The 14,430-nt window shown below is 40.4% G+C and overlaps 1 protein-coding gene across 1 annotated transcript in view; it reads right to left on the reverse strand.

Moving 5' to 3' along the window:
• LOC106534469 (contactin-2) overlaps positions 1-14,430 on the reverse strand; it is a gene marked incomplete at its 3' end in the record, with an annotated part of 33,563 nt that overhangs the window by 16,203 nt on the left and 2,930 nt on the right. The window contains 11 exon segments of the mRNA XM_014031116.1: positions 441-616; positions 2,424-2,551; positions 3,588-3,738; positions 3,864-3,993; positions 5,323-5,459; positions 5,540-5,721; positions 6,687-6,789; positions 7,465-7,677; positions 8,392-8,487; positions 8,598-8,770; positions 13,084-13,225. Of these exon segments, the coding sequence (XP_013886570.1) occupies positions 441-616; positions 2,424-2,551; positions 3,588-3,738; positions 3,864-3,993; positions 5,323-5,459; positions 5,540-5,721; positions 6,687-6,789; positions 7,465-7,677; positions 8,392-8,487; positions 8,598-8,770; positions 13,084-13,225 (1,631 nt within the window).

Raw genomic sequence — 14,430 nt, forward strand, 5'->3', positions numbered from 1 at the left:
CACACACACACACACACACACACACGCACACACACACGCACACACACACGCACACACACACAAGTTTGTTTTTCTTTCTTTATCAGGACTACTGATTAACTTATATTAATTTCCAGTCATCCTGAGCCCTTAACCAAAACCTACCCACCCCCTGTACATACCTAACCCTTAACCTAACCTAAACTCAATTCACACCTTAGTCTTCATCATAAACACCAACCCAAAAATAGACTTCCACCATATTAGGACTGGTCTTTGGTCCCCATAAGGACTAATGGTCTTGATAAGGTAGGTGTTTATAGCAGAAACTGTCCACACACACAAAGCTGCAGACAATGATGATGGTCTAAATCCTTTAGTTGTGTTTTGACCTAACACACTGCCACGTTAAAAAATGTTGGTTCACTTGATTCCAAACAACAATTCCTCACAGCACTCACCCCTTCCACCCGATGATACGGCCCAGCAGAATTCTCCAGGTCCAGTGGGACTCCATTCAGAGCCCAGGTAAACGTCAGGTCCATGGTGGGGTCATGGGAGGCGTGACACTGCAGTGTGACGTTCTCCCCCTGGTTGATGTCAGCATTGGAGGGAGCCAGTGTGATCTTAGTGGCATCTGAACAACAAACAGTTGGTATATGTAGAATATAGTTGATGAGTGGTTTACTATTTTATGACAAGGAAATAAAAACAAGAGTCTGATTTTGAGGCACAGTGGCACAGGGTTAGCTCTGTTGCCTCACAGMAAAATGGTTACAGATTTGTCTCTGGGCCTTTTCGTGTGGAGAATGCATTTTCTTCACAGGCATACATGGATTTACTCCAGGTACTCAGGTTTCCTCCAGCAGTCCAAAACCATGCACGTTGGGTTCATTGGTAACTCTAAACTAGGTGTGAGTGAGAATGTGTATAGTTAYCTGTCTAGTTTGTGATGCTGTGATGGAATTGTGACTTGTCTGAGTTGACCTGCCTCTCACACGGTGCATGCTGGAGATAGGCACCAGCTTCTCCTCCACCCAGAAAGAAAACATTTTCTACTGTTGCCAGATCTACTGAGCTGAACGCTCAATCTGCTTGATTAATCTAATCACACGTTTGAACAAAGGCACCATGGAGGAATCCTAAAATTGGTATCTGCAGGTTTTCTGACCCAGTTCTGGTGGTTTAATAGCCTGAATGCAGAATTCAAGTTCGGCATGGTGGCCCACAGAAATATGGAGGTCTCTCTGTTTTAGGAATCCAGACGTATCTCAACTCACGCCCTGTTTCTAAGTTGTGGCATGGTGGCCCATAGCATTTTAAGGAGTCCCCAAAGTAAAATTCTATTCAATTCAGTTTATTTATATAGCGCCAAGTCACAACAACTGCTGTGTCAGGGCACTGTACACAAATAAATAAATAAATAAAAACCAATAAATCTAAAGAAGCCAGCAGACTGTGCTGAATCTTTGCTTCGTCGCAGTCTCACATTCTGAGCAGCACACCGGCAGCAGTGGAGAGGAAAAAAAAATCTGGACAAATATTATCCAAAGTAGGCTTGGTGGCCCTCGGCACTATGTAGATCCACAAACAGAAACTAGATACAGCATAGTGCAGGGGTGTCAAACTCCAGTCCTCGAGGGCCGCTATCCTGCATGTTTTAGAGGTTTTCCAGCTCCAACACACCTGATTCAGTGATTGAATTAACTCTTYAAATTGGGCAGAAGCCTGTTAATTACCCAGTGATCAAAATCTGGTGTGTTGGAGCAAGAAAACCTCTAAAACATGCAGGATAGCGGCCCTCGAGGACTGGAGTTTGACACCCCTGGCATAGTGGTAGCACATATGACCCCCACATGTACGCAAAACATCAATGCACCAGAACTCAACAGAACAGATTCATTGAATTGGGTGGGGGTTCGGAGGTGGTGGGGGGGCTCATTGGTGACCCTTCATCAGAGCTAGGTGAGATCTCYATGCTGGAATCAAACAGCATTCAACAGTCCATTGTCTAAGTTATGTCTAAATGTGAAGATTTCATATTTAGAACACAGGATCTCCATGTTGAAGATTGTATTTATGCCATTAAGATCTGGTTTATAGAAACAATAATTGTATTTYTGGAACTGGGATAGTGTTGAAGACTGCATTCTTGGAATCATACTGAGCCCCACTCTGATTGGCTCAGATTAGTATTGTTTTGGTGTTTGAATCTCAGTTCCAAACTTTACTCTCAACAATGGAGAAAAGCTCTGCTGTGCAGATCCATCCATACGATTGTATCTAAAGTCACTTAGAGAGGTAATCACTTTTCATGAAAYCAGYCAGTTTCACTGAGTTAACCTTCAGTAACTCCAGGTCTGACTGAAGTTTGACCCGTTCTGTTTGCAATCTCTGATGTTCAGATCAGTAACCATGTGACGTGTCAGCGTGACTGAGTTTACCTCTAACAGACAGGTGTCCAGTGCTGTTGGCTTTGCCCAGGTAATTCTCTGCAAAGCAGGTGTATTTTCCTTCATCCGCCCTGCTGATGTTGTGGATCCACAAAGTTCCATCTGGAGTTACRGAGATTCTGGAGACAAAGTGCAGTTCAGAAACAGTAGAAGCTGATGAATCAGCAAAATTAACATCTAAATGAGAGGTAAATCTAATTTTAAAGACTCCTGAATAAAATRTACCTATTGAGCATAATTGACATCACATGCTATTGCTCTTCTTGTTTCAGTCGGCATGAACTGGTACAGACTAATGAAACAGTATAGCCGCACAGCAGTTGGCGTTTCATACCAGAGTAAAATATTATAATGTATCGGTCTTTTACACCAACATGCACATGTCACTGGCATCCAGTAGTGATGGGTTSAGCAACACCGATGCGTCGAYGCATGCRTCGAGCTCATRGAAYAAAACCCCGTGTCGATGCGCGYATCGCTAAAAACGTCACGTGACCGATACAGCAACTGTTTCGGACTGACAGTGACGCGCCAGACTGTGTTTATAAGGAAGCGTATGCATCTGTCAAAAGAATCTCTGAACTTTTGCGGTTCATCATCAAGAATTATGAAGCAGYCTCAAGCCAAAATAAAAGTTTCCACCTTTTTGATATCATAACCATACATGTCAATCCCTTTGGACATTTTGTAGACTCAAAAATCAGTATTACTCACACCCGCGGGGTGGGGGTGGGGGGGATGGCCACATACCAGAAAGAAACAGGAGGAGTAGAGAACTTATTTCTAGCAGCAGAGCGAGCTGAAGGGTTGGTTGTTTGATGTTATTTTTTATATTTATATTGTATTTTTAGCATAAATATGAAACTGAGTTTTTGAAAATCTGTAAAAGTTGAAAACAATCTGTGTGATTGCTGTATAGGTCCATATACCTGCAAAATGAGGCTAGCAAATCTGTGTAAATTATGGACAATCCATACAGCCATGACATGTTCACATTATTTAGGTTCACATWGTCCAGCCAATCAGACATGAACTGGGTCCAGGAGTCTGGATCTGTTGGTAAAGACTGTCCAGAAGTTATGTTACTGTTTCTGGATGTAAAATGAGCCCACAGAGCAAACAGTGAACAGATGAAAGGCATTAACATGAGGCTACCTGCTGCTGTTGGTGAGCAGCTCTGTCCCACGGCTCCAGAACAGGATGGGCTTCGGTGCTGCTCGAGGCCGACACTCAATCATCACCTGACCCCCCCTGGCAGCTGGAATCAGTTTCCGGACTGGGTTCAGCCTGAAGTCTGGAGCCTGGACTAGGAGGAGGAYGGGAACATGAGTCACATCATTCCAGCATTAATGTTTAACATCATTGTTGTCGAAAAACAACCAAAACAATCTGAACAGAACTGGATTAAAGGAGATGCTGGGCCGGTCCTACCTTGGACTCTTAGCTCTGCAGAAGAATAGATGGTGCCATGCTTGTTCTCAGCTACACATTGGTACATCCCAGAATCCTCCAGGGCCAAGTTACTGATTTTTAAATTAACTCCATTCACCTGGACTCGGTCCTGAAGACCAACAAGGAGAGGGTACATGAGCAGGGTGCCAAAGAGAGAAGCACATACCGTATTTACTTGTGTATAATATGATCTCATGTATAGTAAGACCCCCCCTTTTCTTGAGCTTACAAAGCATAAAAAATTAATCCTCAAACTACCTCCAATTTCATACAGACTTCAAGATATTTCAGCCTTTGCAGTCTTTATACATATCAGTAAAATGATCATTGGACTGTTCATTTTATTTTAACAACATATGTACTAAAAGGTATTTTGACAACAAATATATATCAGCTGTAGCAGCATCATATGAATTCTGGCATTTTTCACATAGTCCACCAGGATGCGCCAACACAAAAGTCAGAGACTTCACATGAGATTTGGGCCATCTTGTGGGGGAAAAGCAGATTACTTCCTACTCTCAAGCGCCCCCTCTGGTGGGGAAACGTTTTTTCAGGGATACAAACTTTTTCAGAACACTGGTAGACGGCAGCCATTACAGACGGACATGTGTTTGTTGTTGTTCCAGGAGCGGTCCGGTCACATGCTAATATCATTAGTTCATTATCATTACTAAGGTGCAGGACTGCTTTTCCCCCATTTTTTTCACATCATATCACCTGCTTGGATCTGTTATTATCTCGCACTGAAGCACGAAGGAGTGTCACAGSTGAGCTCGTTTCAACTGCTTTTTACGACGCGGTCTCATTTCCGGACTCAGGCATTTTGTGCCGATATTTCAGTTAAAATACATAAGTAAAAATATTTWTCCGAGTATAGTACTACCCCCCAACTTTATGGATGATTTTATGGATTAAATTTTGCTTATTATACTTGAATAAATATGGTAGTCTTGCTGCTAAAGCAACAAAAGGTCTCCACAGAGATCTGAGACCCTGTTAAAAAGATTATAAACCAGGAGCACAGGGAGGATCTCAAACATCTCAACATTCTACATGGACATGAAATAACTACACTGTGTTGACTAAAATAAACCAAGAACTTCTTCTCTACGGATGATGTGGGTTTTGTTGAACCAGACTACATAAATCAAACACAATATTTTAAAGGGTCTTTTTTTGTGGATGTTAGTTTCTGAGGTCATTCACACAGCTGTTTGTGCCAAAAGACCAAGACCAGGAATCTGAGACCTAAMTGTTCTTCCTGGTCCAACAGGTTGACTCTGAGCTGTAACAGCTGCAGCGGAGCTATAAGAGATGAATTCAAAGGGCTGATGAGTAATTCTTAAGGCACATTAATGGCCTTGAATAAGTTTGTATTTGAGTCTGGACTGAAGGCAGAACTAAAGTTCTAGCTCAGAGGCCTCCCTGGCCTTACATGGGTGTTGAGTGGTTGTCCGTTGCGTAGCCATCGGATGGAGGGCCGTGGTTTTCCAGCAGCCAAACAGGTCCAGTGGAGCTCTGAGCTGATCTCCACCTCCGAGTCGCTCATCACCTGCAGCCACTCAGGCTGAGCTGTGGGGGGTGGGGGTGAGGTGAGAACATTAGGACCATGAGGAAGAAGCTGATCTTACACCAACAGATGTTTCTGTCACCTTGCACATTGACACGTCCCTGGTAAGAGTCGGTGCCCTCAGAGTTGGAGGCTTCACACTCATAAAGACCCTCGTCATCAAAGGAGAGCTCAGGCAGGATGAGGGTGGGACTCTGTGCCGTTGAGCCTRCTTTGGACGGCATCAAACCATCGATCTTCCTCCATTTAACCTTTGGTACTGGGCTGTAGAGTAACAAAAGTTTAAAAACAAGCTGTTCTAAGATCAAGTTTGGAACAATTCAATCTGTCTATTTGACAGTAAAAAAAGACAGAAAGCCAGGGAGGACTCGCATTCTTTAACCTTCTGGATGAGAGAACTGCTCAGTTTGGACCTGAAGTTAAAAAATAAAAACTAGACAAACTGCATGCCAGTGTGAATGCTTCTTGCTGAAAACTTCATCTAAAAGCTGCTGAAATGGAGCTGAAAATGTTTTATAGCAAAACTGTTAATGCCAGTTTGAGAAGTTGAAAGAAGCACAAAAAAGCAGAAACTAGCAGAAGAACAGCAAAAAGAGGCAACTTAATAGCTGAAATAGCAGGAAAAAAAAAAGCTAAAATGAGCATAAAACAAGCTAAAGGTAGCAGACACTAGTTTAAATTTGCACCCAGATGGTGAAAGGGGTGTAAAAATGTCAAACTAGCAGAAAAAAAGGAATAAAAGTACAAAAAAAGTGACAATTTGTTGTGAAATATCTGAAACAGCCAAAATGGGCAGTAAAACAGCTAAAATGTAGCTAGAAAATCTTAAATTAGCACAAGGAACACAGGTTTGCTAAACTAAGCAGAAAAAGGCTAAAATAGTCACCAAAATTAGCCTAAAAAGTTWACTTTTTAGCTAACAACAGCTAAATATGAACAAAATTGCTCCAGATAGCTGAATATAGCAGAAAGCAACTGTAAGTAGCATAAATAGCTTAAATTTGCGAAATGAAGCAGAAAAAAGTTGAAAAAGCAGAAAAATAACAGAAAGAAGCAAAATTATAGGTAAAATAAAAGAAGAAAACTAAAATTAGTGAAAAAATAAAAAGAGCAGAGCCAGAAATACTGTGTAAGGTCCTGTAAAGATTTAGAAACATTTTTGGAGAGTTTTAAGGATGTCCAGGMTAAAATAATGAAATTTTATGTCTGATGTTGAGGTAGAAACTTACTTTCCGTAAGCGAAGCACTCCAACATGGTGGTGTGYCCGGCTAATGCGTACGTCTCTGAAGGGAAACGCACTTTGATGCTCGGAGCAGACTTTCTGGCATTGGCTGAAAGAAAATGAAACATTCAAATTTCATTAATTAAATGGTTTTATATTGTCTGACATGATGGTATTGTTTTTAACATCTGATAAAAGAAGCTACCTTAATAAATCTATGTTAGCAATTTAAAGCATTCAGTTGGGTCTAGCTGTTTACTTTCAAATATAAGATTTTAGCTTAGACTTTTTCTTGGTWCTTTATTAACATGCTATATTTTTTCACAACCAGACRTTTCACAGCTCATGGAGAGCCACTAAATAGAAAGTTTAAACACCATGAAGAATGGACCAAACAGCATAGGGCAAGTTGTATGTGTAGTTTTGTGTTMGTAGATAGTCTGGTTTGTTACAAACTCGTAATGTTCAGTGTGTAAAAAAAGAAGTACAATTTTCAGGTATGATCTCAGATGAAGTTCACCTCAAAGTCTAGTTGTAAGTCACTGCTGTACCTTTCAATAAATATACAACAATTTTATGTTTTATTAACACTTTAAATGGYTGGAAAATGCACTTTTAAGTAGATTTAGTTTGAGTTTGTAGGTATGCTCACTGAATCTACTTCCTGTCATCATGTAGGTTAAAATCTTTAGCTGTACAGCTAATTTAACTCTTTGTTTCTATGTTCTCTTCTCTCTCATTACTGAAACACAAGCAGCAGTGGAACAACATGTGCTCATCATACCATCAGGCAGTACAGTGAGGGGGTTGGCCTTGCTGAAGGTACTTTTGGTGCTGATTTCCAGGTTGATAGTGGTGAAGCAGAAGTAGTTTCCCGTATCATTGGGCTCTGCTTTGGCCAAGTACARGTTACCTGTGACCTGCGATACAAACCAGCGTCCGTCATCCTTTCTGATGAAGTTTGGAAACTCGTTTATTAACCAGCGATAGGACAGAGCTGGAAAAGACACAGATCAGAGCGAAGTACTTTAATCACTTTGAGAGTAACACTCCCCCTCCCCCCATCAGTAGGCGTGCCAAYAGTGACACAATCAATCCCCGCCCCTGTGAGTTGGCCCCACGTGGTGTCCTGGCACGTGGTCGTGCACCTCTGAATTTTTCTTTAAAATGCTTCACTTTTTTWAAATTAAAAACAAGTAAATTTAAAAAGAAAGAAATATAGTTTCAGTTCTTTTCACATTTTAAATACATTATAAGTCCTGCAGAAGAACTAGGACAAAATCCATTTGTTGTTGAAGATGCCTAGATAATTAAAAGCAGTTGCAACTAGTTTGAMAATCACAATATTGAGCTGCAGATGTTAGCATTAGCCTCATTTAGCCTTCTGTGTCMGATCTGGCTGCAGTGCATTATGATCCATTTCCACCAATGTAGTGTATAACTTCTATTTACTRTTATCGTGTGGCCTGATGAGTCTACAGTTAAAAGTTTGACCAGCACTACAYGATGGCTGAGCACTATACATTGACWGAATCAGAATACAGCCATGGAGTTTATTAGAACYTTTTCTTTGTTCATGTGAACCAACAGCAGCTCAAAGTTTGCTGACTCGGTTGTTTTTTGGAYAACAAGCTGAACGATTCGGTCTAAAATAAAAGTCTATATTTTTACAGTTTGTCAGGCTGTACAGAAGTCAGCAGTAAAGAGGTACCTGGGTAATGTGAGGGGGGCTGGCAGGCCAAGAAAGTGCCCACACCCTCATATACTGTTTGTGCACTTCTACTATCTGGAGAGAAGTCATGAAGGTCTGCAGAAACACAAGAAATGTAGGAAATTAAACAAAAATTGAATTGTTGTTAATCACAGATGTAAGAAGACCCGAGCCATCAATACCACACAGAAAAGTAAAAGACTCACAGCCAAACTTCAGGTTAGCTGCTCTGCTGATAATGGTGCCACATCGGTTGATAGCCAGGCACTGGTAGGATCCTGTATCTCGAACAGACTCCGGGTTGCTGATCACCAGGGTCCCAGCCACTAATGTGTATCTGTTTGAACCCAGTGGGACCTCAGTTCCATTCAAAAGCCACCTGTACCAAAGTCAGGGAAAAATCACACAGATGATAAAGGTTACAAAAAAAGGTAAAGTTCTGAGTTACATGTCAGGTTTTTTAGGCTACAGATTTCACAGAAAAGCCTCTCCTGACAGTGTCTAAAAAACCTTGCTGATATAGAAGACTCAGAAACCCTGGTCAGACTCAGCTCAGGGGGTCTACTGTCACAAGAGACTCAAACACCCTGGTCAGACTCAGCTCAGGGTGTCTACTGTCACAAGAGACTCAGAAACCCTGGTCAGACTCAGCTCAGGAGGTCTACTGTCACAAGAGACTCAGAAACCTGGTCAGACTCAGCTCAGTTCAGAAGTTAGTATCGGTCTTTAATTTCACTAAATTTGAGCAATGCTTCACAAACCAACTTTATCAGTGGGTTTATTCCAAAGTTTCCAGGGATCTCCAAAGTGAACAAAGTAYAGCTTATATAACAAAGCTGTGAACATACTTAGCATCATCTCAGAGTTATTTTCTCAGTGTTAGGAATTTAGTAATGAAATTATTTAGTCCGTGGGCTAAACCCTCACCCCACCCCACCACCCACTACTGAAATATCATGTAAATCGAAGAGCTGGTCAGTACAAATCTGCTGATACCTTGTTTTAACATTTGGTTGGTTTATAGCAAAGTTATTGGCAGTTAAGTTTCGTGTTCCCTTAATTTTGTTGGTCAAAATGAAAAAGGGGTGTGGTCAAAAATCATTCCCTGTTGGGCAGTGAGACACAACTTTTTTTCTTTTAACATGCTTTTTTTGAAAGAGTGGATCCTAGAGTACATGAACATACCAGAGAGGTTCAGTAGTGGGGGGATGGRGGAGGGGGATGGTGTTGCACAGACTAATTGAGCTGTTTACAATAGCAGTCATTCTTACAACAGTAGCCGTGTTTCCATCCAAATTTAATTGGAATTTTGAGCATGTTATGGAAATATTTATTTAACAAAGACATAAATACATGGTCCAAGAATGAAGGTACTCTGTGGAATGATGAGCTGAGTTTTATTGCAACAACAGGAAACACAGAGAACAACATCAGCCATTGAACTGTCCCCTTTACTCTCTGCTCCTGCTCTGTCTCTGTGCTTCTGCCTCTGTCTCAGACACATTGTTTAACAAACACTATTATGTCATCTTAGCAAGATTTCATCCTAGGTCAAGGGAAAACACAAAAATAAACACAAGTGATATCTAAGAATGATTATTGTTAGCAAATCTTGTTCTGACTTTAACCATTCTTTCTGCAGATAAACAGCATTTCATGAAAACKTAGGTCATTAAAGTATGTCATGAATTACTGGCTTAAACYTAAAAGTATTATTCCACCATATCTCCCCCATCTGATCATTAAATCATCAATTAAATGATCAATAAAACAAAAACAACTCTTTAAYGCATTAAAAAATTATGWCAACACAWACCTAAATATACGTACTTCTCTAAAATCCCAACCCCAGTGATTCWATTTTTWTTCCTCCCACAGTAATTATTAACCCCAAAACATAATTATTACACAAAAGTCTTTGCATCATCTTGAACACAAACAGGCTTGTCTGTTTTCATATATGGAAGGGTCAGAGGTGGTGCTGAGGCTCTGTGAATTTTTGTAGAGGCTGGTTTAGTGCCAGGGGTTGGAAGATGAGGGTTAGCTGGATTTGGRCATGGTGTTTGTTGRATCTTAATCTCGCCAAGTTCTTCCATGTTGTTAGTAAAATCCAGGAGGGGGCATTCTACTTGCTGTCCTGTTGGGGTCTCAAAGGGAGAAGGTTTGAGGTCCTCTGGTGGAGAGAAAGTGGGGTCTTGTCGTTCTCCTGTTGCAGTCTGGRAAATCTCCTTTTCCAGATCCTCTGTTTGTGAGGCTGAATCCAGTTCTTCCGGTTCTGCAGCTTGAAGTAACTCTCCTCTCTGTGGTTCTGATTCTGCAACAGTCATTTTATCAGTAACTTGCACACTGTGTTCCATCGATATCTCAGTTTTCTCCAGCTGTCCTTCAGACGTCAGCTGTTGTGATTTCTCCTGTTTGTTTCTAGCTCGAACTTGATTCAGAAAATACTTCATGTTTGAAGCTAACAGCRTCAATCCATGACAGTTCAAAGCCATTCCATCAGAGTGGAACAGATGTTTCCTCTCCCAAAAGAGATCAAAATTATCCACAAATCTCACAGAGTGGTCAACACAGAACTTATCCAAAAAACCATTAAGAGCCAATAGTCTGCTGAACCTCTCAGCCCCTCCTCTTGCTGTAGGGATGGGTCCACTGAGGAACACATCCATGTTGAGATTTTTAACTGCATTCAGCAACTGAATGAAATCCTTCTTCAGGATTTCTGATTGTCGGTTCATAACTTCATCACTTCCTGTATGAATGATGAGCATCTTCAGAGCAGGATACTCTGCTGTGATTCCCAGAATCTTCTCTGGGATGTCAGACACTGGGATGTCAGACACATCGGCAAAACTCAGAACTTTGACTTTTTTCTTGTTCCAGAAGCCTCTGATCTCATTCACCATTTTATCTGTGATGATCAGCATTTCTTGATTTTTGAAAGTCTCTTTTTTGACTTGTTTTGACTTTGAGCTGAATCTGGATCTGGTCTCAGGTCCCTCACTGAGATCAGATAGTGAACTTTTTTCAGACACACCACTTTCTTCCAGTGGTGTGAATCTGTTTTGAAGAAAGACTACTCTGTCTTCATTTCTCTGGCTGTTATCATTTGTTTTGATTCCAGCCTGTTGCTGCTTTCTTCTCCTTGCAGGCGGAGAAAAAGCATTTCTCTGTAACTCTGGCCATTTGTTGTCATCTAAGAGCTGAATCCTTCCTGAGAGATTTTTTTGGTCTGGCACCAAGAGAGTTCAATACAGCTTTACTCTCAGAAGCAGCTCCCATCTCCTCGTCCAGTTGATCTCTCTTCTCACCCTTCTCACCCATTTGAACGCATGTTGAGTCCTCCAAAGCATTCATCTCTTCCAGACGATGAATCTTGAGCTCCAACACCGTCACCTTTTGGAGAAGCTGGCAGAAATCCTCTTTGGAAAAGAAAGCAGGCATCTTGAAGCTTGTCCATACTCACTCTCAGCAGATGATGTTTCAAAAATCTTCTCAGGTACTTCAGTCAAAAATAAAATCCAATGTTCTCTGCTTATTCAAGATCATCCAGCATGGTCAGTGGTCACCATCATATTTCTSTTGTTAAAATTTTACCATAAAAAGGTTCTTTTGATCCAGCTGGAGTCACGGTCCTGAGCAGTCCTTGMTAACTCATATCAGTCCACCTGCAATGTGGCCTTGGTCCATCGATCTCCTAGTGGGCCCCGCGACAACGCCGTTATGGAAATATTTATTTAACAAAGACAGAAATATGTGGTCTGTCATGAAAACCTAGGTCATTAAAGTATGTCATGAATTATTAATTCCACCACAGTGCAAATTTTTACAATTTCGCAAAAAGGAAAAAATGAATAAATGTGAATCAGATGTGTTTCCATCAACTGGCTTGTAGTGAATCAATTACGTCAGATGCATGTGTGTAGTAAACACAAAGTAAAATTCGCAAACTTGCAGGTTCCACACATCTCAGGACAATGTAGAGAAGTTATCAGGAACATGTTGCTACTATGGGGAAAGTTGCAATTATTCTATCATATCAACTAGTTCTGGTGATTTTACATGCTGTCTGGAGACGTAGGGAAAGAAATGCAATTCTCTTCACGTTACAGGAATAACTGTTGAAGACGCCGACAGCAGGAGGAGGGTCCTGCTGCCAGTCGCGGGTACAGTCGCTCTGKTACTGGTACTGGTCAGACAGCGAGAACAGCTGATCAACCACCATGTGAGGCAAATGTTCACTATGTCAGAACTGATTCGGCGAATGTGTTTCCACCTCTCCTTTTGCACATTAACTCTTTTTAGAAAAAAACAAAAACCACCTCAAGCGAGCGTAAAAACTTTTTTGTAAATCAGAGGAAGTTTTTTCGAATCATGTCATTTCCATTCATCTTTTCTTATGCGATACGTCAAAATGTGCATTAAAGACAATGATGGAAACAGCTACTGAATGTCTTCATGTGGTTCCTGCATTTAATAAATCCATCATGCTACCATCACAGATGGGTCTGTTGACTTAATAAAACACAGATGTTATAGAAAGTCAAATGTTCCTCTTTGTTCAATATCATTTTAATAATTTAAACTAATGCAGTTTCCAGATGTAGCATTAGTTTTCTAACTTCTTATTCCTCAGTGAACCTGATATCTGTGTGGGACAAACAGCTCTGAGTGGGTTTGGATCATCCTCACCTGTAGGTAGCAGCTGGACTTGCTCTGGCCTGGCAGCTCAGAGTCACCTTGCCTTCAGTCAAACCCTCAGGATAAATTAAACTGCTGGGCTGTTCTTCAAACACTGGCCCACTGTCATGACCGGACACACACACATCTCCTCCTGCAGAACAAGTTTCAAATGTGGCAGACCGTCAGGAACATTTCAAGGATTCAAGGATTCAAGGAGACTTTATTGTCATTCGCATCACATGAGGTGAAATGAAATTCTGTACTCTTACGGTCCAGTACACCCATAAGCAATTTACAAAATACAGATACAATGGATATAATTTGCAGCTTTGTATTTTATCTTATACATAACATTTGGCAAAAAAAAAAGTTTTTACTAGTTCACTCCGAACTCCTTTAGCTGAGTGAAAAATAGTTAGTATTCTTGTCATGTGGAGCCTTTGGGTTCAATATATTTCAAATACAAAAAGTTYGTCCTGTCTGAACATAACTCTATAGATGTATCCATATACTGTATGTAATAACAATACATTCACTGATATAATGATGGTGTCCACGAATGTTAATCATCTCAATAATGTTAAGAAAAGAGATACATTTATAAAAGATAAAGTGCAGGTCATTCTTTCACAGGAGACACATTTATCAAAAGAAGAGCATGAAAAKTACAAAAAAATTAGGGTACAAAATYTCATTTTCTGGCCTCTTTAGATAAAAACACGAGGGGAGTGATGATATCGATTTCAAACCGCAGGTTGTTCAAGGAAATAATAGACAAAAAATGGAGATACTCAATGATAAAAAGCAAACTGGAAAACCAGTCAGTAACAAGAATGTTACAGAGAAAAGATATTTTTAAAGAAAATATTTGATCTTATATTATTGTGAGCAGAAACGTATACTGATATTTGGTGGAGATTTTAATGTRTTGAACTACAGGTTAGACACAACAAGTAGAAAAATAGAAATGTATTAGGTGTATGATGAGAACTCCATCCTTTGGATCAGGATTGTGACACTACTTAATCCCACATGCTGTGTACTCTAGAACTGATTACATAAAAATGAATAAGAGAGAACTACAGAGTGATGTAATGCAGCCATGGAGTACCAGGTGTGTCAGATCACTATGCAATTTATCTTTAAATTAATCAGAACAGAAAGAGGAAAAACACAGTGTGGATACCCATTGAAGGAGTATTAAATAATAAGGGACTAAATGATGAAGTAAAAAAGAGAAATAGTTCGATACAGGGAGGAAAACAATATTGATGAAGTAGAGCAACAATGACATGGGATGTCCTGAAAGCAGTAATCAGAGGAAAGATGATTTAATTTACAGCATGCACACAAAAA

This window comes from Austrofundulus limnaeus, unplaced genomic scaffold (assembly GCF_001266775.1).
Source record: "Austrofundulus limnaeus strain Quisiro unplaced genomic scaffold, Austrofundulus_limnaeus-1.0 Scaffold1179, whole genome shotgun sequence".
Taxonomy (NCBI): domain Eukaryota; kingdom Metazoa; phylum Chordata; class Actinopteri; order Cyprinodontiformes; family Rivulidae; genus Austrofundulus; species Austrofundulus limnaeus.